Genomic DNA, 26,191 nt, shown 5'->3' with positions numbered 1-26,191 from the left:
GGGAAGGAAGCAGGGGAGGGAAAAAAAAGAAATAAAAAAAAAAAAAGACCAACCAACGGACAAACCAGCAAATCCCGGCCCCTCCAGCCGAGCCCGAGCTCAGCCGCTTGGCTGGGCTGTGGGGCCGTGGCTGGCCCTGCCTCCCGCCCCGGCCGCCTCCTCCTCCTCCTCTGCAGGGCAGGGGGGGGGAAAGGAGCCGGGGCATCCTGCCAAACCCGGCCCCGGCCCCGCGGCGGCGATGCCACCGTGGCCACACGACACGTCGGGGACGGAAGAGGCAACCCAACACTCCGCGTTGCCCACCGAGGGGATCCCACAGGAGGGGAATCGAGCACCCTGGGACGGAGGGATCCCAGCTGCCTTGGCCCGCTCTCAGGAATGTCCTTTGTCTGGGCTGCGGGCTGGAAAGGCGGCGGGACCAAAGCCAGCCCACCTCCCCAGGCGCTGCGTGCCAAGGGGTCTGACCCGCACTGGTGGCTCGGGCTTCCAGGGGCTCCAAAAAAGATGGGGAGGGTGGTCCCGTGGGGTGGGGGTATTTTCTTCAACAGCCTTCTCCAAAAGCAAAGCCTGCCGGCTGCCGGCACCCCCTGGTAAGCATCACGTTTGTAGCTGTGCTAAACATTCCTGCTTTCCTGGAGGCCAAATCCCGCCTGGTCCCAGGGTGAGACAGGGCCAGCCAGGCACCTCCAGGCAGGAGGGTGGTGGGAGACAAGCTTGGTGCATCCACATATCATCACCCTTAAATCCAGCATGACACACCCGCTCCCCACGCCCCCAAACCCTCCATGCCCCTCCCCTGAGACCCCCTCGGGCAGGATGAGGGGCCCGAGGGGGCTGTGCTTACCTGAAGGTGCCAGAGCCGCCGTCCCCGGGGGGCAGGAGGGGTGCCATGGGCGTCCCGGCCCCGCTCCGGCTGCTGCTTTAAGCTGTGGCTTTTGATATTCGTGATTGGTTTCATAATCCCGATCAAAAGGAAATCACCAGGATTATGAAATTGTTTTAATCCTCCTGGCTCTGGCCGTGCTGGCCCCTGCCAGCACGAGCAGCAAGAAATCACTTTTATCTCCTTAAAACGTCCCCAGCCACCCTGGTGGCCCTGGGGCCGCCCATCATGGCCAAATCTGAGCCCAGGGGGGCTGACTGGCAGCGGGAATGACTCCTTGCTCCATACAGGACAGATGGAGCATCTTCCCTCGGCTGCTCCCAGGCAGGAGGTGCCAGCTGACAGTTTTGTGTGGGAGAGCCCAAGGCAGAGAGACTGTCCTCACCCTGTACCCCAGTGCTGGGGTCCAACCTCTCCTGTGATGCCAGGACCCATCCTTACCTTCGCACCATTCCAAAAAGGGATCTCGGCTCTTCTGCTGCGTCTGAGGAGGTGAAACACATCTGGGAGTTATCCCCATCAAGTTGGGGACAAACCAACCTCCCAGGGAGGTGCCAGCCAAAGTAAGGGCAGGTAAACTCCTGCCACCAGCCAGGCAGTGCCTGCAGGGAGCTGCAGCCAGGATTAACCCTCCGGCAGCAACAGGCTTAGAGTGATTTCAAGGCACTGGGCTCTCTTCTGGAGGAAGATTGATTGCAAGAGACGATGAAGAGATTTAAGGAGCAAAATGAAAGCACAGACCCCAGACAACCCAGGGCTGAGCTGCTCAGCCCCTGGCCACACACTGTTCCAGCAGGACACCACCTTGTATCAGAGACAAGCTGGAGAGAGGCAACCAAAGGCTTCCAGAAGGACCAGGAGCCTTTGGTTGGCACGGCACAGTCTGGGCAGGAGGTTTCCTCCAGCATCAGCCCCGGGTGTGTTGGGTTTGAACCCTGGGCACTTTCCTGTGAGCCCCTCCTGCCCACCTCCAACCCCTTCTTCAGACATCTCCCTCCTCCAAGCACCTCCACCTCCTCCCAGGACACGGATGTTCCCCTCTTGCAGCTACCAGTAACATCCCCCCAGCTCCCAAAGGTGCAAGAGCAGCGCAGTCACAGAGCAGTGGCAGCAGCACAGGGGTGGGACGTGGGAAGACACACACACAGACCAGGGACAAAAGAGCCACCAGATCATTGGAAAACAAAGAGCTTGTAATAATGAAAAAAGGACAGATTTCGTAACCAATCACTTTTTCCTTTGAAAAAACACAATCACAGTAACTTTGCTTTATACAACCACCTAGAAACTATGAAACAGTATCACATTGTGCAGTATTTTTTTTTAAACCTACTTATCAAGAAGGGAATTCCACACTTCAAAAATTATACCCATTTGGGGAGGAAGGAGGAGACAGCTAATAGCGCAGTCACAGATACATCATGAGTCCAAGCAAGCGGCAATTCTTTGTCCTCACCTTTTCCACTGAGCCAAAACAGAAGAGTGGAGAAGGGGATAGCAAAAGAGAAAGGAGGAGGGAAAAAAGAAAGCACCCACAGAGGACTAATCACACTCCATAATTACTTTTGACATCTACAGGGCTTCATAGAAAGATCATTTAGACCAACACAGGGGGGAGGGGAGGGGAAGGTGGCAGTGGGGCCCAGGGGGAACTTTGGTATTTCCACCCTGGGCCCCTTCCAAATGCCGATCCTTCACCAGGAGGACCTACGGGTTGGAGAGGTCATCACAAGTTCTACCAGGATGCCCAATTTCTCCTCTGGAGTGAAGAGTTTGCAATTTGGTTTCTAGAGCTTGAGGGACTGTCAGGCAGGGTCAGTGTCTCTTGCCCACTGTGGCACAGCGGTACCAGGGCCACAGTGGCCTCTGACTCCCACTGGGAACAGGGCTGGGGCATCAGGATCTGGGTACACCCAACACCACTATCCCTTTCCTCTCCCTTCCCTGTATTCTGGATGCTGCAGCAGGGACTGAAGCCCCCAGGGATGCTGACACATCAGTTTAACCCTGCAGTGGTGGCAGGTGACAGCTCGCCCCAAGGTGCAGAATTTGGGATAGTGTCATGTAAAGGAGACAAGGTTTGATGAGGTGACAGCCACCGAGCCCAGCTGTGACTGCTGCAGAGGTACCGTAGGGATTTTCCACTCTTCCCCCAGGAGCCCCAGCCCCTTTTCCAGGGAGACAAAACAATCCAATTGCCTTCTGGAATAAAAATATAAATTAAAAAAAAAAAAAGCTTAAGGCAGAAGATCATCTTCCCCCTGCGAGTGCAAAGCAGAAGGATGGAGGAGAGAAGGGAGGACACGGAGATGGGATGCAGTGTGTGAGCAAAGTGGCTTTTGTGTTCCCAACTGGAGTCAAGCTATGTCCCAGGCCCAGGACACATCCCAGTGTGATGGCACAATGCTGGGGACACAATTCCCAATGCCTGGGGCACACACCACGTCCTGGCAAGTGGTGCATGGCAGCATCCTTGCAGGACGAGGCCAAAGTCATTCAGTGGTGCAAAACACAGACAAAGTTCAAAGGTTTCACACTGTCTCCCTTGTCACCGGAAGCTAAAATCTCCAGGGATTATCTCCTGAACCAGGAAGATGAACCCTCCCTGTCTGCCACACTGCAGCAGTGGCTGAGTGCTGGTGTGGAGGCAGAACAAGCAGCACAAGAAGTTTTTAGGGAAGTAGGAGCAGCAGGATCCAACTCTACTGAGATTTCCACAGGTGATGTCACCCAATTCAATATGTTCATCCTTCTGCCCTTCATTCCCTTTCGCTGGCAGTGGACAAACAGCAGAGACACCAACAGAATGAGGAGGGCTGGGAAAGGCATAGAATGAGCACCAGCTGACTTTGGGAATGCACCTGGATGCGAGAGGTAGGAGCTTTTTGGATACAGAGGCTGCAGCCATGAGCACTGCAAATTTCTTTTTAAATGTGGTGGGACAGCCTCGATTCCTCTTGATGGGGCAGCTCCTGCTCCTGCTTGTTGAGTCCATAGATCCCAAACTGATCCCACTGTCCCCTCAGGAGTGCACACATGGTGCATGGCATCACCCTGTCCAAGCACAGGGACCTGGTGCTTCTGGTGACACCATCCCAAAGCCATACAGGGAACCCCAGCTAGCAAATAAACTGTGGATGCTGCAATACCCAGCGCCCTGCAATCTGAAAATCCCTGGAAGAGCAGCAGGATGGAAAGTGACAGTGAATCAGCATAATCAAAGGGCATCTCCTCCCCTTAGACTGGACCATCCTAAAGGGTTTCACCAGACCAAAGCAGCTCCACGCCATCACAACCTCTGAAATCCACCAAATTGTGAGGCGAGGCAGAGCCAAACACCCAAAAGCCACAGCACAGACTTGCCTCAGCTTCCAGTTCCCATCCAGCTGTATCCAAACAACTAAAGCATTTGATAAACCCTCCCCCTGATCCTTTTAGCACCCTCTCTGTCCCTCCTGGACTGCCACCCTGCTGCTCTCCCTCCAGAAGTGTTTCCAAACACCTATTAACAAAGCCTGGCTCAGGAAACGAAGCCACCCTGGGAATGGCCTCTCTCCCCTCCCTCCTGCTGCTCTCCCAAGGAGCATCAGGGCTATTTTCTCTCACCATCTGCTTTGCTTCATTAGGTCTCCCTTTATTGGCCAGATGTTCTCATAGACTCAGAGCCATCCCGGCTTTAGTGCTCGCTCTCAGGAGGAATCCGCATGCCTGATTTCTCAGAAATCTCTGGCGGGAGGGAGGGAGGGAGGGAGGGAGAGAGGGAACAAGCAGACACAGGGCTGGGAGCTAGGAGCCTTTAAAAGCCACACTTCTGGGAATTCAGGCTGCTTTCCCCCGAGACAGCATCTTCACTGCCAAAAGGGATGATGTTTTATTTTAGGAGATAATGTTTGCTAGTACAGCACACCACCTCCCTTTCCCCCCCCCCTTACTTCTCATGCCAGGAAAGACAGAGAAAAAGGGAAGGGAATGAGCAGAGCAGGGAGCAGAGCAGATGGACATGCTAAATTCTTCTTTCCCATAAGGATTTGGGTAAACTACAGAATAAGAATTTAATCTCTGGTACCCTGACCCTCCCCAGCAGGCTGGGAAGCAGAGGGTTGGACGGTGCAGCAGCAGAATGGACAGATGGACACAGGCCACCCAGCCATGCCCTGCTCTCCCCAGCCCAGCTGAGGAAGGCAGAGTGCTCCCAGAGGAATGGCATCACTTCTAAATCACAGAACCATGGGATGGTTTGGGTTGGAAGGGACCTTAAAGACCATATAGTTCCAATGCCCTGCTTTGGGCAGTGGCACCTTCCACTAGACCAAATTGCTCACAAGGTCTCTTTGTATTTTTAACTTCCCTCTGAAAGGAAGAATCACCAGTAAAGCCCAGTTTCTTTATATACAAACGCACTTGCTTAAGTAGCACCAGTGGTGTTAATTTTAATTAATCCAAATAATTTTGGATTGCCCCCCGTCCTGGTGCCCTCCTCTAACCCCCCAGGTTATGGCAGGTATGGCTTCACTCATCCCACACCTCTGGAAACACCTACCCAAGGTTTGGACATGGCACTAACTGCTGCAATGAACATTAGGAACCTCAAATTTTATTTTAAGAGGCTTTGTACCTCAGACTCCACTTCAACACAAACAGAAATGCTCTGTTTAAGGATGAACAACAGACCTAAGGGAGTTAGTTAAATACAGGAAAACAGGCTCCTGGGCACCAAGACGATGGACAGCACGACCTTGGCTCATCCAGATGTCCTCCTACCAGAGCAGCCTGACACAGTGGGAGATGAGAGCACCACAAGTGAGTTTTAATCTATTTCCAATTAAATAGAGAGAACCAAGTTTCCTTCTTCAGATCCTCTGGGCAAGAGGCACAGCAGGCAAACTGAGGAAACACAACGTACCCGCCATGGGAGAAACTCTGCTAATAGCTAATTAAAAAAAGCAACCACCAAAACAGCAACTGAGCAGAGATTCCTGCAATTCCATCACCCAAAGCAGAGGCAAGTCACTGGACAGATATCAGCACAAGAATCCTACTCCAGGAGTCTCACCCCTCCCTTGCAGACCCACAGAGAACATGGTATGTCAAGGGAAGGACAGCAATACTCTGTGGGCTTCCATGTTTCCCTTCCTACAGCAGGAGGGACCAGTGAGACCATCGAATTCCCATCACTCTTCCAACATAAGTTGCTCAGCAATACAGCTGTTCTTTACCCACAGCAGCTCAACAGTATCCCACTTCCCAACTGGGATAACAAGATGAGGCAAGGAGCAGGAGCAACAACTGAGCCACAGATAGCATCCAACAGAGGCTTTTTGCCAAACCAGAAGTCACAGGAAGAGCCTTTTTCAATCTCACCTTCCCCATCAGGTGGGCAAACCACAGGCCTTTCCATGCTCCCTGAAGCACACCACCACTCCCAAACCCCAGCCTGCTGAACCTTCTCCTCCCTGTCCCACACCTTGCCTTGTCCCCTTTGCTGTGCTGAGCTGCTGGAGAACACCTGAAAAACTCCCTGCTCGGACTGGGATGCCCTCACACCATCTAAGGATCATTAAGGCTTTGAAAAGCAGTTTTTGATCTGGAGGATGAAGTTCTGAAGCCTTTGTTCACCCAGTGTTTTGTGCTGTTGGTGGGAACCAACTCTCCTTTCCTTGGGACCATCTTAGGATCATCTGCACTACTGTCACACAGCTGCATGGAAAAGTTGGCCTTGAACTGGCACAAGAGACATGCCCAGAACAGTAGCAGCAACTAAAAAAATACCACAAAGAGAAACTTTGGTTTAAAATAAAATTGAAAAGAAAGAAAGAGAGAGAAGGTACACACAGGTGCAAGTTGTGTCACGAGAGGGGTATTGGCAGGGCATCACCCCACAACCCTGGAGATGGAGATCTACATTCCCCACTTTGTTTTACCGTTACAACCTTCATTGCACAGGACTCAAAGTCACTCTCATATGGTTGTTAAGTTTCATAAATAATGTGAAAACTATATGCAACAGATACATCATTATTTCCAAAAAATTATAAGAAAAGTTACATCAAATTAAAAAGTAGCTTCATGAATGAAGATACTGCTCTAAGTGCACTTTCCCTGCAAGTGCAGCCAGTGCCTCAGCGCTGGATATGAAGGAAAAAACAAAACAAAACAAAAACAACAAAAAAAAATCCGATTTAAAAACTTAAGTCCGGTTTCAACCTGTCAAAACCGGGCCAAGCAGAAACTGAGTGTGCTCTTGGCACTGTCCCATGAGGGAGTCCCTATGATGCTTCGTTATCCAGATAAGGTTTGTAAGTCCTTGTTGAGACTGTAAACAATCCTTCTTTCCTGAACTGTCCTCTTTATTGGCAAAACAAAGTAAAATATTTTATTTGTTTGTTTGTTTGTTTAAAATAGAACATTAAAATTAACCCAGAAGAAAAGAAATGAAACACAGTGAGCTTGTTGGAGTCCATAGGATCTGGTCTGGAAGAGCTCGGAAAACGTGTTCAGTGTTTTCTCCTGTTTTCAGCTGGAACTGTACCAGAGATCGGGTTACTTGGGGAAGAGGGGAACAGAACGAGAAAACAAAGGATGCGGAATAAGAGAACGTGGCCATCTCATGTGTTCACTTCGTTTGCTAGGTCCTCTATCAATACCTTTGTGTCAGAAGCCTTGGACCTGGAAAAAACAAACAGAGAATCCTCACTGGGAAGAAGAAATCCCCGTTATGTCACACAGACAATAAACTCGCGCTGCACTTGGGGGAAAAAACAGGGGAAAAAGCACCTTTCTTATGTAAAAAGAGAATAAACAAGCTACTGGAACTGTTTCACACCCTCCCACTCTCACTGGGAATAGCAGAGCCTTATAAAGATGCCCCAGCTGTCGTTCAGCATCCTCCTCCTGTGGCACTGCCCACGCCACACCACACCAGCCACCCTGTACCCATGGCCAATGTCACCTGCCAGGCTGTGACATCCACTGGCAAGGGACACCGTGGCACTGCTGGGTGTGGAGCATCCCTCCAGCTCCCCCCACAAAACTCCATCAAACCCTTGCAGCAAGAGTGTTCCTGCTCCATCTGCCACTGGGCTTAACAAAGGAACAGCAAGTTCACTGTGTGCAGAGGGTGAACAGGAATGGTTGTAGGGAATTTGAACAGGCTTTGGCCCACATCCCCTCTGCATTAAGTTTTTCAGTCTCTAACAGCCACACAAAGGCTGTTGGTATTGGTCCCATCTGCGTACTTTAAGCCAGCACAGACATGAGCCAAGCACAGCCCGAGGGCTGTGGCTCAGGCCAGAGCACACCCTTCTCGTGACAGCCACCTCCTCCTCCCACCCCTCCCATGCAGTGCTGAAAGGATTGCACAACACTCCTGACCCACTGTGCTTCAGCATCCCCAGAAGCCCCAGCTTGTTCCCTGGCCAAAGGGCAGGGCTCTGCAGCTGTGCAGCTGGGGCACGAGGGACACTGGAGCACCCTGTAATGCTCAGAGCACAGACAGTGCAGGGAAGACAGGCAGTCAACACATTCAGGGGCTGGGGTGCAGGGTGGGGAAACATTTTAGGGTGCAGGAGTGATGGAGGAGAATTAAAAAATGCATGGGTTTAGGTTTGGGAGAGGGAGGAGACTGAAATCTCACATATGAACCTTCACCAAAGGATAACTGGAATCTTATAGAATCACAGAAAGGTTTAGGTGGAAAGGGGCCTTAAAGATCATGACCTTCCAACTCCCCTGCCATGGCCAGGGATGCTACTCACTGGATAAGGTTGCTCAGAGCTCCATCCAGCCTGGCCTTGAACATTTCCAGGAATGGGGCAGCCACAGCTTCTCTGGGCAACTTATGCCAGTGCCTCACCACCCCCACAGGGAAAAATTTCTTCTTAATATCTAACCTAGACCTGCTCTCTCTCAGTTTAAAACCATTGTCCCTTGTCCTGTCACTATCTGCCTGTATAAGAAGTCCTTCTTCCTCCTTTTTATAGGCCCCTGAAATGGCTGGTTGAAGAGAACCTCTCTTCCAGCTTTGCATTTATAATCTCTGGCAACTGCTGCAGTTTATTTCTGCAGGAGGGGAGTCTGGTAAAAAGGGAACTCCCTTTTACAGTGGTTTACCAGAACCCCAAGAAATGTAAAAGATGGATCAGTTCCCTGGCAGAGGCACATTTGTTTACTCATTGTCCTCCTTTTGAATGACTTGGCTGAGATCTTTGTGTGACTCCCAGTCCATAAACAGCCCCCAGGGAGAGTGCTCAGGCATTGGAATGGCCTGCCCAGAGAGGGGGGTGGATTCCCCATCCCTGAAGGTTTTTCAACTGAGATTGGCCGTGGCACTGAGTGCCATGATCTGGTAAAGCGACTGGAGTTGGACCAAGGGTTGGACTTGATGATCTCGGAGGTCTTTTCCAACCCAATCCATTCTATGATTCTGTGATTCTGTGATTAACAGCAGCCCCAAGACATGATTTTGCTGCACCAGAGGGGCAACACGTACTGTGAGGCCAGACGGGGCCTGCGCAAGGACACGCTCAGGCTGCGCTTCCACTGCTTGTTCTTGCGGCGGTTCCGAACTCCATCCTCCTGGTCCATCATCTGATCCAAGAGCGTCAGGTCGTCGGCGTTGAGCGGTGCCACGGAGATGTCCCTCACGGCACGGAACTCACCACAGTTGTTCAGGTGCTCATTTTCCAGACGGAAGAAGTTCCACACAAACCGCCTGGATGGAGAAAAAGGGAAAATTACCAACCGAGTTCCACTTTTATAGGCATTACCTGCGTTTGGCAAAGCACCAGTACGTGCACCTGGATACCACTGACTCTTGTCATGGATCAAAGTGCCTCTGGGAATAGGCTGGGAACACAGAGAAACAACCAGTGACTAGCAGCAGCACCTGCTACATCTTCCCAACTCTCTAGAGAGCAACAGAACTGTCAGGTTCATTCCTTGTCCTAACAATGACAGCCCTAATTTGGGCAGCATGGAAGCATCAGACCCTACAAGCCAAAGACAACATCCAGCATCTACACCAGTGAGGGTCAGCTTCAAGTTCTTCTCAGAAAGAGACATACAAGAAGTTAGAGTACAAGTGTGCAAAGAGCCCTGGGAACCTTGCAGGATCCACACTGATGATGCAGAACACAAATTAACTTTTGGAAAAGAAGTAGAAATTTGAAAAGTGGGAACTTGGTAATCAAGTGAAATTTCACCTGCAAATTTTAATTGGAAATTTTAAGGAGAAATTTGGTTACAACTTAACCCCTCAAGATTATGTCAAGGTTCAGAAGAAACTGCAAACAGTGTGGAGGACTCAGCCCCACACTGGGGAAGAGCCTTCTACATTTTTCTTCACTCAGCACCCTGTTTGGATTAAATATTTTTGTTAGACCCAGATTTCCATTTCAAGGACTGGTATATTCCATGCCCAAGGAGACCAGGGCACTTCCCCCATGCTGATGTTACACAGTAAAAATGCCAAAGGGAAATGAATCACCCAGCCCAGCAGCCTTACCGGAACACCTCGAGTGGGGCAAATACAGTAGAAATGATGTCCCCAGCGTAGGGAAAGATTTGCATGGAAGTGAGGGAGATCTGGATGGTCCACGCAAAACGCAGGATGACATCTTCTACAATGGCACAATAGTAGTATGCCTGAGGAAAAGACAGGACAGGACAGCTCATCAAAAATGTTCGGCACAGAAGAGACCTCTTCAGGAAGCTACAGAAATTTGCCGCTCAATCTTTAGCAGAGTGAACAGAAATGATCTGTTTGAAACAAATCAACTCTAATGCTGGAAATTCCCAGCCTGCAGCATTCAGTGGCCAACTGCAACACACTCTAAACTCAACAAGTTTGGCTAAACTATCAAAAGCCTTTCCTAACATAAGAGCAGGCTGCATACGCACTTTCTGTGGGTAGACAATTCCTTCTCGGAGAAAGGTATTTTCACCAGCATTTTTGTCAAAGAGACCCCAGTCCATCTTCAGGTCCCAAATGAGGGTATAGCACGAGCTGATGAAACAGAAGATAATCCACAGGTAGAAGAACACTTGGGTGTCACTGTGTTTTTTAGCTGAAAAAGAGAAAAACAACATATTTCTGTAGAACTGAAAGGAAATTGCTTCTTAAACCAGCTACAAACTGAGCAGTGGAAATCACACCCATTTTATCCAAGTTCTGGGAAAATCCAGCTAGCTAATCTGAACCAAACCAAAAGCCTTACCAGGACCTGCTGCATATTGTTATTTAAATTCCACTTTCATCTTGTTCAACATTTTGCATGTGGGATCATGCAGGCTCCCCAGGGCTGCCAGAGTTTAGGAAGCGTTTGGACAACGCCCTCAGACACATGGTGGGATTGTTGGGATGTCTTATGCAGGGACAGGAGTTGGACTCGATCCTTTTGGGTCCCTTCCAACTCAGGATAGTCCGTGATTTTTTTTTTCTTGGACTTCCGGCAGAACTGCCATTCTGGCTCTGAACAGCAGGGGGAAGCGGAGGGCCACATTTCGCAAAGGACACGGGTTTGTACAAAGGATACAGCAATGAGGCAATGCTCAGTCAGGAGGGTTTGGTAAGAAAATATTTGAGTTTGTATAAACGTAAACAACTGTGAATTAGTGCACTAAATGCCTGAAAGAGCACAGGCAGTACAGGAACTACCATGAGCCATTTCAGAGGCTGTGGTGGCAAGGGAAAATAAGCAAGAAGGCAGAAATACATTAACAAATAAGTATAAATCCTGAGGCAGGCTCTGACTTTTAAATACTCATATAGGACTCTTCTTAGTAAACAGGGGACCGTGAGTCCACCATCTGCTCACCTCGGATATGTTTTTCCAACCAATTTGTTTCTCATTCCCCTCCTGAAAAGGTTACGCTGCTTTCAGTTCAGCTACATTTCCCTACATCAGTTGGCTGGGGAAAAACAAACAGATCTGATAATTCTGTTTGCTTTTGAAAGCTGGCTCATAAAATTCATGCAAATAAAACACATTATGATGCTTTGGAAGGCTGAGACACTTTGCATCTCACTGCTAGCAGGAGTCTCCTTTCACCGCAATTGCCCATTCACCAATTCTCTCTAACAAAGCAAGTAACAATTCCAGCACAAAAAAGCTGTAATGTTTTCAGTCCAAACCCGATGCTACACCAAGTGACAGCACTGTTTTCCATATATATGGCTTTAAAACAACAGAATCCCCGACGCTGATCACCGAGGGAGCAACAGGGCAATTTCCCTTCTCCTTCCCTTTGTGTTTCCGACAATTACGACCCAACTGTAGCAGCAAACCGATAAAATTAATGGAGGTGAAAATGAGAGGCATCGTGAAAGAGTACATTCCCCCCATTACGCCCTTTCAGGCTTCCTGGGCATGGTGTGCAGGATATAGGTCAAAACCACACACTCCTCCACTCAGAACACACCCCCTAAAGCAAACCTATGAACGCCACTTATGCAGCAAAGGCTGCTCTGCACCGAAGCTTCGCATCCACGGAGGGAAAGGACATGGGATCGCCGCAGCTCTCAGGCTTGAGCAGCTCGCTGCCTTTGGGCAAGCTGGGAGCCTGTGGGCAGTGCCCACATCCTCGGCTGTGCCCAGGGACAGGTCTGGCACCGCATCCCCCCTGCTGCAGAGCCATGACGTCACCGGGAGCAGCGCACAAGTCCTGCGGAACTCGGGCTCGGATGCCCAGGGACGTCAGCGCTGCTGCTGCTGCCTGGAAACCACCTCTCCCAGCCATTTCTGAAGCGCAGCTGCCCGCACAAGGGGACAGAGGTGAGGGGTTTGGAGCTTAGCAATGAGGGCTGTGCTGCAAGGTTTCCTTCTCCCCCATCAGCTCCTCCAAAGCCCCCACTACATTATTTCAGGAAGAAAAGGCAGATGCTGACATTCGGTGACTCAGAGACACTAAGCCTGTTCTTTCCAGCATTATTTTTAGCTCATTAGATCTACATGTTTAGTTACCGCTACCAGATCCTAAAGCATAATTCAGAGTTGTATGTGCTCTCATAACACCTAAAATGTCCCAAAACATCCTGAGAGGCTGCAATGCTTCCTATGACCTCATCACTGTCTAGAACTACCTGAAGGGAAGTTCTAGTCAAGTGGGTGTTGGTCTCTTCTCCCAGGCACTCAGCAATAGGACAAGCACATGGCACAGGTTCTTGTGTGCAATTACAGAAGGGACAACTGGGAAAAGAAAAGCCCAAGTGAGAAATTTTAAGGCGTTAACCTTGCCAATCTCAAAAGGATGTGCTTGCTTTCAGTTAGGTTATCCCAGTCTCAGCTTCCTCTCCCTGCCTCTACCTCTGCATCAGCCTTTTCAGTGGCACCTGGAGTCACACTGCTGGGCCCTTGCTCCTGCCTGCTCTCTCACCAACCCGCTCTGCAATGCATTCAGTTCCTGAAAAAAATTCATTAAACCCCCAAATCACTCCTTGGGTAAAATGCTCTATTCAGAATCAGCCTATTGTCTTCAGCCCTGGCCTCCAACTCCCTTCCTTTCATCACTTTTCCTCCTGCCTGCAGTTCTGTTTGATACCTTCCTTCCTTCTGTCCTCATTGGTATTCAGCTGGTGTAGAGAAATATGTTACTGCTCCAGGCAAGCAATTATAGCTCAGTCTCTGCTGGCTGGTCCTAGCAGCCCTCTTCACTGCTGCTCAGGGGAGAGGAAATCAAGGCATTCATATTCTGCCCAGAGGCTCCATCAACTCCTGGCCTGCCGGTTTTCCAGGAGCAATACAGAGCTCTGCATATGTATGATGATGTCAGGGTCTATTTAAGCAGGAACTGTTTCATGCTGTGGTGTTTTTTTTTGTTTAATGATGTGCTAGAAAACAACAAAAACCATGAGAGAGGGAGAGTCTAAGAATGAGTGAAGTGCTCTGGACACCTGGCAGATCTCACCGTTTCCAGGAAGGCAAAAAAGCAATTTTTCAACATCGCATGGACTTCAGCAACCCTTTGGCAGCACTGCTGCCTGAAGGACCTTTCTACTTTATGCTCCAAAGGGCACAACCATGGAGTAACTTCCTGAGCTACAGTTATTCAAAGCAGCACATGCAGGACAAAACACCACCAGCACAAAACTTGTGTGTGAAGCTGCAGGTGCAGCTCTAACCCTGATGATGAGCTGATTTCAATGTTCACACTACCATGTCTGCAACTGGTGTTCAGTTATGTCAGAGGCTGCTTGAATCCACAGTCTCCACATGCCACAAAGCCAATGGGAATCAGTGAACCACAGGAGCTGTTTGCAGCCTTCACCACAAAATTTCCATTAGCATCCTCAGTTTACCCTATAAAAGGCTATGCCAGCAGATGCCCTGCACAAATACACCTGCAAATTGCCCCAGAAGGTCAACTAGATAAATAATGGATGGGTTCCACCTTTGAACCAAAGCTGTGAATGGCCACAGTCCCAGAAAACAGCCAAAGGCACTTGCACCAGCAGAATTTACTGCCTGCAAAAACTGCTGATAGACAATATCTTGGATCCCCAACTCCCCCCAGGGGCCAAAGTATCTGACTGGCATTCTGAGGGAACACTGTTCTGCAGGAATTACAGCCCTTTCGAAACACAGGCAAGAGAAAAGGTTGCTTTCCATCAAAGAGAGACAGCAAACGTTATCCTGAACGCTGTTAATATTGACTTTACTTCCAAAGAATACTATCTGTTTACCCTGCTGAATTATTCCAGAGAATGTAAACACTATATAGTATTCAACACAGCAAAAATCAATGCCATGTATTATTGAAGGGCTGGATAAGAGCACAATGGCCCTTGATAAGCATTCCTGGTGTGTCAGCCATCCTGGCTGGTCTGTGCTGATGGGGAAGGCTGTGATAAAAGCTGTAGGAAGCAGGAGGTTATCAGGAAACACAGCCAGGTAAGCCCTGATACATACCAGGCAACACCAACCCAATTCACTGCAGCTCTGCCAACTAAAATCCTCTTGGTCCAGGCAAGCCAAGTTTAGCCTCAACTGCAGATTTAGGCAAAGCAAAGCACAAACAGATATATTTACAGAGTGCAAGGAAGACACTAGAGCACTAGGCAGGCCTGGGGATGATGTGTGCCCATTATCTCCATCCCAGCACACCACAGGAGCGAGGTGACAGCCAGAAGTGACTTATCTACATACGAACTGCCATCAGAGTGACATCCCAAAGCATTTGTCTAACACCTCACTGCTCCCAGTGCAGCCTTACAGTTCCCTCAGTAATTAGACGTCTTAATGAGGGGTGAGCAGCAGCGCTGCCTTTCTGCCCAGCCAGCACGTCCCACCGTTTAACACTGATCAATGGCAGAGCCAGGACATGACAGTGGACTTAATGCAGTGAAAAGGCAAATAATCCATGGGAGCACATGGAGGCTTCGCCACCCTGCACCGATGGGCTTTGCCAAGTACTATTACCTATGAACAACCTTCCTGTTGGATTGTGCAAACCTCTGCAATTGCCTCCAGGCACAATGTAAAGCAAAGCAGCAAAACAGCACAGTGAGGAACTGTCAGGAGGCGACATCTCATTTCTTGTTCATTTTTAGAGCAGGGAAATCCCCAAATCATGTTTTGACTAAAAATCCTCTGCAGGTTTGCAGGACCATACGACTGTGATTAATTTCAAGACGTGGCAGCAATCTCATGTCTTGTACCTCACAAACAGACAAGTATGATTTAACTGCAAACAGGAGGAAGCATTATCAGTCATGGCTGAGATTTGAGCTGATTCTTCTTCTGGTGGCTTGTCTAGCATTTGAGAAATGTTCTTGGGGGATGTTTAATCACTGCCTTGGGAAGGATGGGCCAGCAGTGTAGTAAGAATATTTGGATTCACAATCAGAATTAAATAACACGGTAATCAGGGCCTTTGATGGGCAATTTAGGGATTGGGACACAATGTCATCTGCAACCTCTGTAGTGCTCTGAGATGGAACTGCAGATTCTTTCAAAATATAATGGCAACCAAAGAAATCACTAGAATTAAAAAAAAAAAGTTGAATGATTGCATCTCCTGCATTTCTGCTGTACCACAGAACTCCAGATCTGACAGGAAGATCTCTTGTAATGCAGTCAGTTGCTTTTCTTAAAATGTTCCATTAAAAAAAAGGTCAGGCTTCCCCTGTTAAGTGCCTGTGAAATGAAGTATCAGTAGGTCACTCTTTTTACTTACACCTCATTCATTAGCGTTCCCATTTCCCCTGCCACCTTTAACACCAAAGTGTAGTTAGTGATACAACCATATCCTTAGTGCACTTTCCAAATCCCAGCTATTAAACCCCATCTCCTTTCAGCTGTAATCCTGAGAGGCAGCCCATGGATCCCACAGCCACGGGGTGCCAAGGTCATCTCTCCCCACAGCACCACCGATGCCCACTTGACATCTGCAGACCTATAAAGCACAGCAAGATTTCCCGGTGGGGTTTCATGCCTCCTTTGTGCAGGGTGTGGTGGCAGTGCCCAAAATCACTCTAAACCCCTCATCCCAGGCTTCCCATGGAGCAGAGAATCATAGAATCATAGAATTGATTGGGTTGGAAAAGACCTCCGAGATCATCAAGTCCAACCCTTGGTCCAACTCCAGTCCCTTTACCAGATCATGGCACTCAATGCCACAGCCAAGCTCAGTTTAAAAACCTCCAGGGATGGGGAATCCACCCCCTCTCTGGGCAGCCCATTCCAATGCCTGAGCACTCTCTCTGCAAAGAAGTTTTTTCTGCTCTCCAGCTTCAATTTCCCCTGGCAGAGTGTGAGCCCATCGCGCCCCCTTGTCCTATTGCTGAGTGCCTGGGAGAAGAGACCAACCCCCACCTGGCCAGAACTTCCCTTCAGGCAGTTCTAGACAGTGCTGAGGTCACCTCTCAGCCTCCCCTTCTCCAGGCTAAACACCCCCAGCTCCCTCAGCCTCTCCCCACAGCACTTGTGCTCCAGTCCCTTCTCCAGCCTCCTTGCTCTTCTCTGGCCCCGGTCCAGCCCCTCAATCTCTTTCCTGAACTGAGGGGCCCAGAACTGAACACAATACTCAAGGGGTTGCTGTCTCCTCTCTCCTTCCCTGTTCACTCACCACAGGCTTACCAGCAACTCTGCCCCAGCCAGGGTGGTCCTGCCACAGCCTCCCCAGCTCCACCCCAAAGCACCATCACCGGGATGGGTGTTTAAGCAACCAGAGGAGCTAACAAGCTGGCCTGGAGAAACCCGGGGTGCTGCAGAGCTCCGCCTCAAGGCCAGGAGGAGGTCAGAGGCCAGGATGGAAATGCTTGCCCACGGCAATGCCTCCCAATCCCTCACTAATGACACTGCTGCTGCTCGGATGGAAAGGATCAGAAAGACTGGCTAATGAACACAACTCATTACCGAAGGCCTCCTGGGCACAGGATGACAGGGTTTCAGACAAAAATTCATCCTAGCTCACAGCAATGTGACAGACGTTGCATGTTTTGGCTCCGAATAATCATCCTGATGGAGTTGCCAGGGTGCTGTGCTAAGGGAAGCCGTGCGAAAACGCCAGTATTAAGAAAGAAGCCAGTTAATCCCATTACAAAGTTTGTTTTACTTCAAGAGGTCAATCCAAGCACTCGATACGGCTCTCATGACACCTAAATCAAATGCTGACAGCTCTTTCAGCTCTGAGAAAGAGGAGAAAAGATGGGAGGTCTTATACTGACACACAACTGAGGGAACAGGATCTCACAATGAAGCTACTTGCTTCATTCATTTGCATTTGTTTTTTAAATATTTGAACATATTTTAAAAAAAATTCAACATACCCACTTATTTTGCCTGACCATTCCCTAGAAATGAAATTATCTCAGTTGAGGCATTATACACTCTTGCCCCAATGTCTGATTGTTATAAAAGTAATTTTAGTCCCAGTTCTCACATCACCTCGTCCTCTCCTGCTGTAACCATGTAGGATCACAGTGTGTTATTGTCCCACCTACCAGCAAACTCACTCCACGGGGTGGCAACCTGCAGTTTCTAACACGGTATTGACAAGAGCTGAGTGACACAACCAGCACCCAGTGCTCCAGCCAGCAGTGCTGAGGGGCAGCCAGGTACCTCCTGCAGCTCCCAGTGCCACAGCTGGATGTCACCCCAGCCTCTCCCCGTTCCTGCTGTGCAGCACCATCCCTCCCTCCTCTGAAGTCACAGCCTCCCCCAGGGTTCACACAGGGAGAGATCGTGGGAGAACCAGTGATGTGTCCCAGTGTGACGTTGGCTATGCCAGCTGGTGTCACCGCTGGTGACAGCTGATTAATGAGGGAGGAGTGGGAGCAGTTATGAGACCTGGGCATCTTCCACTGCATTGTCCAAAAGCAGCACATTTCCCATTCATCTTCCTGTGCTCAGACTCGATCCAACCTCTCTACTATTAAAGGACAGTCCAACACCTTCCTGCAAAAGTCCATTAATCGCAGGATGGCTCTTGCCTTGACATTTCATGTCTATTCCTTGGCAAAGTGAGGAGGAGTTCCAGCGTTTTCTCTTAGGCTGGCTTTAAAAAACATAAATTAGACATCACTCCAGAGAAGCCTGTTTCTGAAGTGATGGCAAGAGCACAGACAGAACCACCACTCTTCAGAGACAGCCCTATTTAGTTAACTTCTTTATTTTTAATTACTGCCATTTTCGTGGGCTGTTTAATGAGAAAGTGTGTGGCAGTTCCATTATCTTAGACCAACCTAAGGCTCTCCAGGGCACCCCCAAGCCAATGACATCTAGTGCTCAGCAGGCTCATTTGGAATGCCTGGAAAAGGCGTGGGAGCAGGATGGTAGAAGAGACACTCAGGTTTCCAGGCTACATGGATTAACTGTGGAATAATTCAGAGGTTAATGAATAGCAGGATACTACTCAGACCACAAGGATTTCATTGAATAAGGTGTGTTAATCAAACTGACAATGTCCATAAGCCATATTGCCTTGCAGTTGAAGGGTAAAATCCCACACAGCCAATTTGAAGCCAATACCGTGGTAAAAAACAAATGGTCAGCCTGAACCAGGAAACCTCACAAAACAAGAAAATTACTGAAGAGAACAAAGCACTCAAGAAGCTCAGTTCTTCAAGTACAGAAGCTAAATCTATATCCTATGTGAGCTGGGTATTTGCAATTACGTCATGTGAGCAAAAGGCATCAAGGTAAGAGAAAAATGACAGAAATTATCAAAAAAACATGATGAGTATCATTTTACAAAGAATAAAATTGGAGCATAAAACATGCCTAAAGCTTAAGAAATGACCAGGACTCCTAGAGTAGTACAACACAATTCCAGTTTTGCACTGTTTCTCAGAAGAGCTGAACACCTAAATAAAACTATCTAGTCTTATACAGCCTGAACCAGGTCCAAGTGAGGGGTGAAACCAAGGCTGGTTATGCCAGGCATGTCGTGTGCACTTTATACAAGAGGGATCCCCATAGATTTCCATCTCTGAGGCCCTCAGGATATGAGGACATGGACCTGTTGCAGCAAGTCCAGGAGGCCATGAAGATGTTCCAAGGGCTAGAGCACCTCTCTATAAAAACAGGCTGAGGGCTGGGGGTGTTCAGCCTGGAGAAGAGAAGGCTCCAGGGAGACCTCAGAGCCCCTTTCAGTGCTTATAGGCGCTCCAAGAGAGATGGAGAGGGACTTTGGACAAGGGCCTGGAGTGACAGGACAAGAGGGAATGGTTTCATACTGACAGAGGGTAGGGTTAGACATTAGAAAGAAATTCTTCCCTGTGAGGGAGGTGAGGCCCTGGCTAAACCATCCCTGAGAAGTGTGGCTAAAACCATCCCTGGAAGGGTTCAAGGCCAGGCTGGATGGGGCTTGGAGCAACCTGGTCCAGTAAAAGGTGTCCCTGCCCATGGCAAAGAGGTTGGAACTAGATGTTCTTTAAGGTCCCTTTCAACCCTGACCACTGTATGATTCTATGAATGCTGTGGTAAACTGGACTCACGTGGGAGCTGCTTTGTTGGTGCATTTGTCATGGAAAGCACATCTGCTTTTGGCACAGTGAAAACACTGCAAAAGGCAGTTGTGTGTCAAAACAACACTGCACTTGGGGTAAAAAATCTGCTGCAGGCTTGGATTTAATAGTTTGTTTCCCCAGCACCACATAGGTTTCCGTAGGGATTAAATAAGGCAATATAATACTCTCTTGGCTGGCTCTGGGGAAAGCTACTCAGCACTGCCAGGGAACTTAATGCCAGCAGTGAACTCCTCAGCGTGAAGAAAGGGTGGGAAAGAGGTGGGGCCAGAGGCTTCTGGCATGGGCAGGGACTGGGACCCCCAGTTGCCAGGTAGCTTAGAGTTACAGCTATGCCTCATTTGCCTGAGCAAACATACCCTGCTGGACTATATTTACAGAGCACGGCCTTTGCTTCCCATTCCTTTGGGCAGTATAAAAATACTGAGAATTCTTCCTTTGGGAGCTCAGCAACAGTTGTCCTTGTGTTGTTGCTGTCATCCTGAAACGTGGTTGTGTTTATGCTGTGGCAGAGTCAACGCTGGGCTACGCAAGCACCACTTGCTCCAGGCTTATGTTCTGGGGCAGCTACTTCCATTTCTGCTTCACTAATCCTAGTGATATCTGAATATCAAAATGATAGCTTGGAGTTACCCCTGTAAAACAAGGCTAGTCCCAGGACAACAGGATTGCAAGTTTGGGAGGGAAAACCCAATGGAATTTACTTTGGTATCTTAGTGGTCTGACCTCCCAGCTGCAATTAGCAGAGAAAATTGCATCCTGCATCTAAATCCAAGGGAAGAAAAGTAAAGAAATGGCTTCTCTGAGGGAAGAAAGAATTGGAATTATGCACTGCCTGAACAACATGAATTACTAAACCAGGATATTTTGGTGAAACAGATACTTGTCAAGAGCCCACAGTACATGGTGGTACTGGGGGGGATCCTTCTCTACAGGAGGTTTGGAGAATGGAGTACCACACATGATTAGAAGCTAGAAGTTAAACATAATAAAGTGGCATTTGTATATTTGTTTAGCTCAAGTTGTTTTCCAGCAGCAAGAGTAGGAAAACACAGCACAAGAATGCTGTCAGTGCACTCTGTATGAATTAGGTGGCTTTCCACACCAACAAACCCTCCCAGCCACACAGTCCATCTTCACACTGCTGGCAGGCACAAGTTAAAACCTACAGACCAGCTACACATTACTCAGTGTTCAAATGAAGGGAGGAAGATGAGACTTCTCAGAGGGCTGTGACGTTCCCAGGCGTCCCAAGTGGAGAACAGGCACTGGTGTACATTACCTGACCTCCCAAGGAAAGGCCACTGATTACTCTCTTGTCCTGGCAGCTGAAAGTTGTCATTCCAGAGGTATAAGTCATTGGCTTGCAAGCACAGGCATGGAAGACTTTAAATAAAACTCTTGATACCATAGCAGTGAACAGGTTCATTACCTACTGCTATTTAGAGCAAGTCTACAGAGCAAGGATCTTTACAAATTTGACACTTGTTTTGGGCAGTGCTTTCTTAACAGCACACAGCTCACCCCCAACAGATGTTTTGTAGGTAAGAGCTGGGTGTATGCTATCTTTGGGCAGACACAGAGAAGGTGTGGGTGAGCAGCACATCTATTTTCAACAGTAGCATCATAACAACTTGATAATAGATTCCAAGTTTAAAAAGAACTGGGATTCTATGTAAAGCACATAGATAAAATTGGATTCTTAACAGGTACAGCCTATTAGAAAGTGCCTTTATGGCAGGATGGGAACAGCCCTGTGGGGCTGAGAGGACATGGCAAGGTCGTTAGGGCAGCCCTCGGAAAAGCCCAGGCACGGTGACATTTATAAATCAGTGCTAACGTGCAATTTCCAAAGGCCATGAAGCCTCCAAATATTTTTGTATGATACCAAAGACTACGTGGTATGGACTCCCACTGACAAACTGGACAGACAAAGCCTGGGAATCATGGACATCTCACAGCAATTGGAACAAGTCCCTTGCCTGGCTCATAAACACCTCATTACAGCCATCTCCCTGCCAGACTCCGGGAGGGGCCACCAGTTGTGCACGGCAGCAACCAGAACAGGGGGCAGCAGAACTGACACAGGTGCAAACTTCAAGGGTAGCAGAAAGAGGTGAAACCTTTCAACAGGACATTTTGACAGATGTTGGTTTTCCTCTTGGGTCCAAACCTACCCCAGCCTTCCCACTGAAGGTTCTGCCAGAGTCCCCACCGGGAAGGAGAAGCATTAGTCAGTCTGCACTGTATATACAAGATATAAGCAGTGACTACACAGCCAGGCAATCTGTACTTGTCTCATCCCAGGCTTTGGCAGTGGTGACTAACTGGACTGCAGGGCTGCAGAATGTCACTGAGCAAACAAGTTAAAACAGGAACAAGCTCCAGGGACATGGCAGCAGGAAGGAGATGCACAGAAGATGCTCCCACACCAGCTTTCCATGTACCCCCGGATACAGAGTGCCTGACTCCCAACCTTCAGCCAGCCTGAGCCACTGCACTTCTCTGCCATTAAAATGCAAGGCCTGACAAACATCATCAGTGTGACTTCAGGCCCAGCTACGTCAAAACAGACATTTCTTGGCCACAGGAAGGCTTCTCATAACCCTGCCACCCCTCCAAAAAACAGCATGTTAAGTAGAATTATGCCTCAAACACTTCTCCCTGCCTCACCACAATAACATTCCAGGGAAGGTAATTGTTCATGACTGTGTGTGGTTGCTAATTTCTGGAGATACAGAAGGCATATAATCTCAAGTGAAGGAATACAGCTTTTAGGACTTCAGAACAATGACAGGCAAGGCGACTGCTTGAAGTGCAGAAACTAAAAGCTTTTTCCTTCAGAACAAGAGAATCGAGTAATTGTCGTTTCCAGGGAGATGAGGAACTTCAGGGATCAGAGCTCAATCTGCAGTTAAATGGATTGGAAACAACTCCTTACTAGCTGCAGAAAAAACATGGACAGAATCACACAGGAAAATCCAGAGAGAGCATTTTCCTGGCACTGTGCACATGCCTCCACATTTAGGAATGGATGGATTGATTATTTAGATGACCCAGGTTAGCTATTCATGAATTCTAAGGGAAAAATATTTCCTGTGTTACCCCTTTCCTCACACATCTCTCTCCCATTAACCTCCCCTTCACAGCAAAACCTGACAGGTATTTCAGATTTCTCCCTTTGAAAGAGAAACCTGAAAATTCTCTCCCACGCTCTCTAAGTGAATTTCTAAGCAGATCAGGGATGTGAAAAACACCTAAAATAAGCTCTTAAAACACTCTTTACAAGCAAGGCAGGGCTCTGCCTTTCCACAGAGATGTTTCACAGCTGCCAAAACACAAAGTCCACGCTTCAATGGGATGCCAGATTCTGAGCTTCTCCCATGTAAAAAGCAAATCCCATGAGTTGCAAAGGATTTTTCCAAGATCCCCGATACCTTCGTGAGTGCTGTAGAGGGCTGCAAATGTCACCACGAAGAAGGTGGTGGAATATTTTCCAGCGTTAACCAGATGAAAGGCCCGTTTGTTATCCCGGTAACGGCGCAGGCACTGGATGAATCGCAACCAAGCAGGGATGCACTGGACAACTGCTCTCACTCCGTAGGAGTAGCTGTTACAAATCTGATTATCTGCAAGGAAAACAGAGTTAAAACTGTTACTACAGAAAGTTGGTAAGTTAAAGAACTACTGTTGTCTTCCCATCTGTAATATCACTTGATGTGACAGCAATTCCCTATCAGTGCTTTGTACTCGGGCACACACACATCCCAAACACCAAGAAGCCCATCCCAAGAAAGTAGCCTGAAGCTCTATATTCCATCTCTGAGGTATTCAGGTGGCATGACATCAATAGCACATCCAGGCAGATCATCATCTAACTTTCTCACAGCTGCTAATATAATTAACATGCAAGAATTTCAGAAATAATCTATTTTTAAGTGTGTTTCGTGCTGTTGGCAGTACTGTGAATAATCAAATTAAGGATGGAATTACAAAAGGCCTTGGACAGTAGATTTTTGTGCATAAATGGGAGAGCACTTAGAAATTCTGCAGGACAGCTGTAAAAAGACACTTTGCCCAAGATATCCTTGACCCATTTTCCTTGTACATTGTAATAGGAAAAAATATATTTCAGTATGGGATTGAGTTTGGGTTTTTCTGCTTGTTTTTTTTAAAAGCAAAGCCAGGCTTGGCTTCAGAAACTGGTATGAGAGACAACTATGCCACCATGCCATTGTGTCACCTCCCTGATGTTTGAAAACCTTTTTGTACAAGAAGTGACCAGGAAACCTCCAGCTCTGCCTGAAGCCCTCCAAGCACTCTGTATTTTATTGCTGTCTCGTTCAGCACATAAACCAAACACCTCCCTGACTAACATTCATTTGTTTCCTATTCACACTAATGGAGACAAGTTATTAGCTGATATTTATCCTAAAGCACTGTGCCATCGTTCCACTGCTTGGACTGGAAGAGGACAAGTTGTTATGCACTCAGTTGCTTTATGTATTTTATTTTTATTTTTAATAAGTAAATATTTAGCTGCTTCCAATGCTGTCTTAAAGGGAAGGGAAAGATGAGACAGATTGGAGGAACAAAGTGAACACTGATGCTTATTGAAGCATACAGCAAATTCTTTCAGCAAGTGTCAAAACCATCAGACAACACAATTTGCCAACAGTCACTGCTTAAAATGGAAAGACAACAGCCCAGTCCATGAAGAGACAGGTACTGTTTTGCTGCTGGGAAGGCCAAACTCAAAATTCATATTCCAGCTCTGTGGCCCTTCTGGCTAAAAAGAAGGGAAGGCAGGACATGGACAACCCTAACATCACAGCATCAACTCAAATTGGATAAGGGGTGGCACTAAGGAGATTTTCCCATCCTCTTTTGCTTCAGGGAACTGTGATGGAGCCTGCAAGAACCAGGCTGCAGCACAGAAAATTGTGGTTAACAGGCTCACACCAAGCAACAGAAACGGGCTAAAGGCAAATACATGGTTAAACTACTGTGAAATAAAAAAACAATGCCAGGAAAATGGATTTCTCTTTCCAATCAGTAGTGCTGTGTCTAAATTCTTTGATGAATATACACGTCAGGCCAAATGATTGGATTAGGAAATGAACACTGATGTGAAATTCTACTTCTCTGGATGGAAGTAAGGAAGGGCAGAAAGTCTCTAATGCTGCATTTAGAAAAAGCACCAATTATTTTAATTGCCTATATCATTTGTAGCTTTCTTCAAAACAGATCATTATGACATTGCCTTGCTCAGTGTTTTTCAGGTCTTTTTGACCATGTTCACATGGGCCAACAGCATTACCTGTATTTGCCAGAAGTCCAGCATTGTCCTCCCACTGAACCTCAAAGCTGTAGAAGCAGATCATGTATTCCAAATCCATGAGTATCACGACCAGGCTGTTGAGCTGATCAGCCAGCCAGAAATCTGCGAAGCCTACCTTGTGGAAGGGAGCAGTGAACACTCGGAACTGTCAGGAAAAAAAAGCAGGAATAATTCATGGCTGTGTCAAAGGCATCTAAATGCAGTGGCAGGACATCACGGCACTGAACAAATATGGAAATAACAGAAATGCTTGAAGATTTATTGCTGACAAAAAAGGATAACTATCTCCTCATTTTTAGTACAAAGAACATACAAAAAACATTCCTGCTTTCCTCCTCCTGTATGCAGATATTCCTGTGTCCCCCACTTTTTGCTTTTTACTGGCAGAACAGCCCAGTCTCCTCCAAGCAAGCTCTTTCCCAGAAACTCCAAGTCTCAATCTAAGAGCTCTATACAGATCCATTTCTCCTGTCACTCCTCATTTTGACCAGCTCTTTCTTTCTTTCAGGCACTTACATCATGTCCACTGACATCTTCCACACTTACCTTCTCCCTCACACTTAATGTCAGTTGGATTTAGACCCTCAGCCTGGCCATTAGTCTGGTCATGCCTTGGTTTACTGAACCCACTAGTTGTTCTTTGGTGTTAGAAGTTGTAAAAGTGAGGATTGTTACTGGATCTGCCAATGCCTCCAGCAGGGAAAGAGTTAATAGGATTTCCTCTGCCCTTTCTTTGACTGGCAGTTGGACTCCCCCTCAATCCCAGTCCACTTTCCCTCTAAACCTTAACAGCCTTCCAAACCAGACAGTTTTCATGCTCCATTACCTTTGATTACAACCTTCCCTACCCGGTTAGTTATAGTTACTAATGGCCAATTACTCACAGAGACGGCACCAGCACCATCCGGTCATTCCGAGATTTATGAACCTTTAAATTAATGAAAGCACAGGCCAACACTGATCTTTTATATTGCTCTCTTTACTAACCTAAAGGGTGCACAGC

At 47.9% G+C, this 26,191-nt stretch overlaps 1 protein-coding gene across 1 annotated transcript in view; it reads right to left on the bottom strand.

Annotated features, from left to right (window-relative positions):
* Nucleotides 1-2,058: 2,058 nt before the first annotated feature.
* Nucleotides 2,059-26,191, bottom strand: part of XPR1 (xenotropic and polytropic retrovirus receptor 1) — a 122,885-nt gene continuing 98,752 nt past the window's right edge. Inside the window, exons 10-15 of the mRNA XM_071564658.1 lie at nt 25,168-25,333; nt 23,285-23,476; nt 10,781-10,947; nt 10,386-10,525; nt 9,372-9,593; nt 2,059-7,549 (exon numbers count right to left, since the gene is read on the bottom strand). Coding sequence (XP_071420759.1) covers nt 7,489-7,549; nt 9,372-9,593; nt 10,386-10,525; nt 10,781-10,947; nt 23,285-23,476; nt 25,168-25,333 — 948 coding nt within the window. The 3' untranslated portion in view covers nt 2,059-7,488. The remainder of the gene's footprint in view (nt 7,550-9,371; nt 9,594-10,385; nt 10,526-10,780; nt 10,948-23,284; nt 23,477-25,167; nt 25,334-26,191) is intronic.

This window comes from Pithys albifrons, chromosome 10, assembly GCF_047495875.1.
Source record: "Pithys albifrons albifrons isolate INPA30051 chromosome 10, PitAlb_v1, whole genome shotgun sequence".
NCBI lineage: Eukaryota > Metazoa > Chordata > Aves > Passeriformes > Thamnophilidae > Pithys > Pithys albifrons.
The sequence above is the reverse complement of the archived record's forward strand: the minus strand, read 5'-3'. Positions and strand labels throughout refer to the sequence as shown.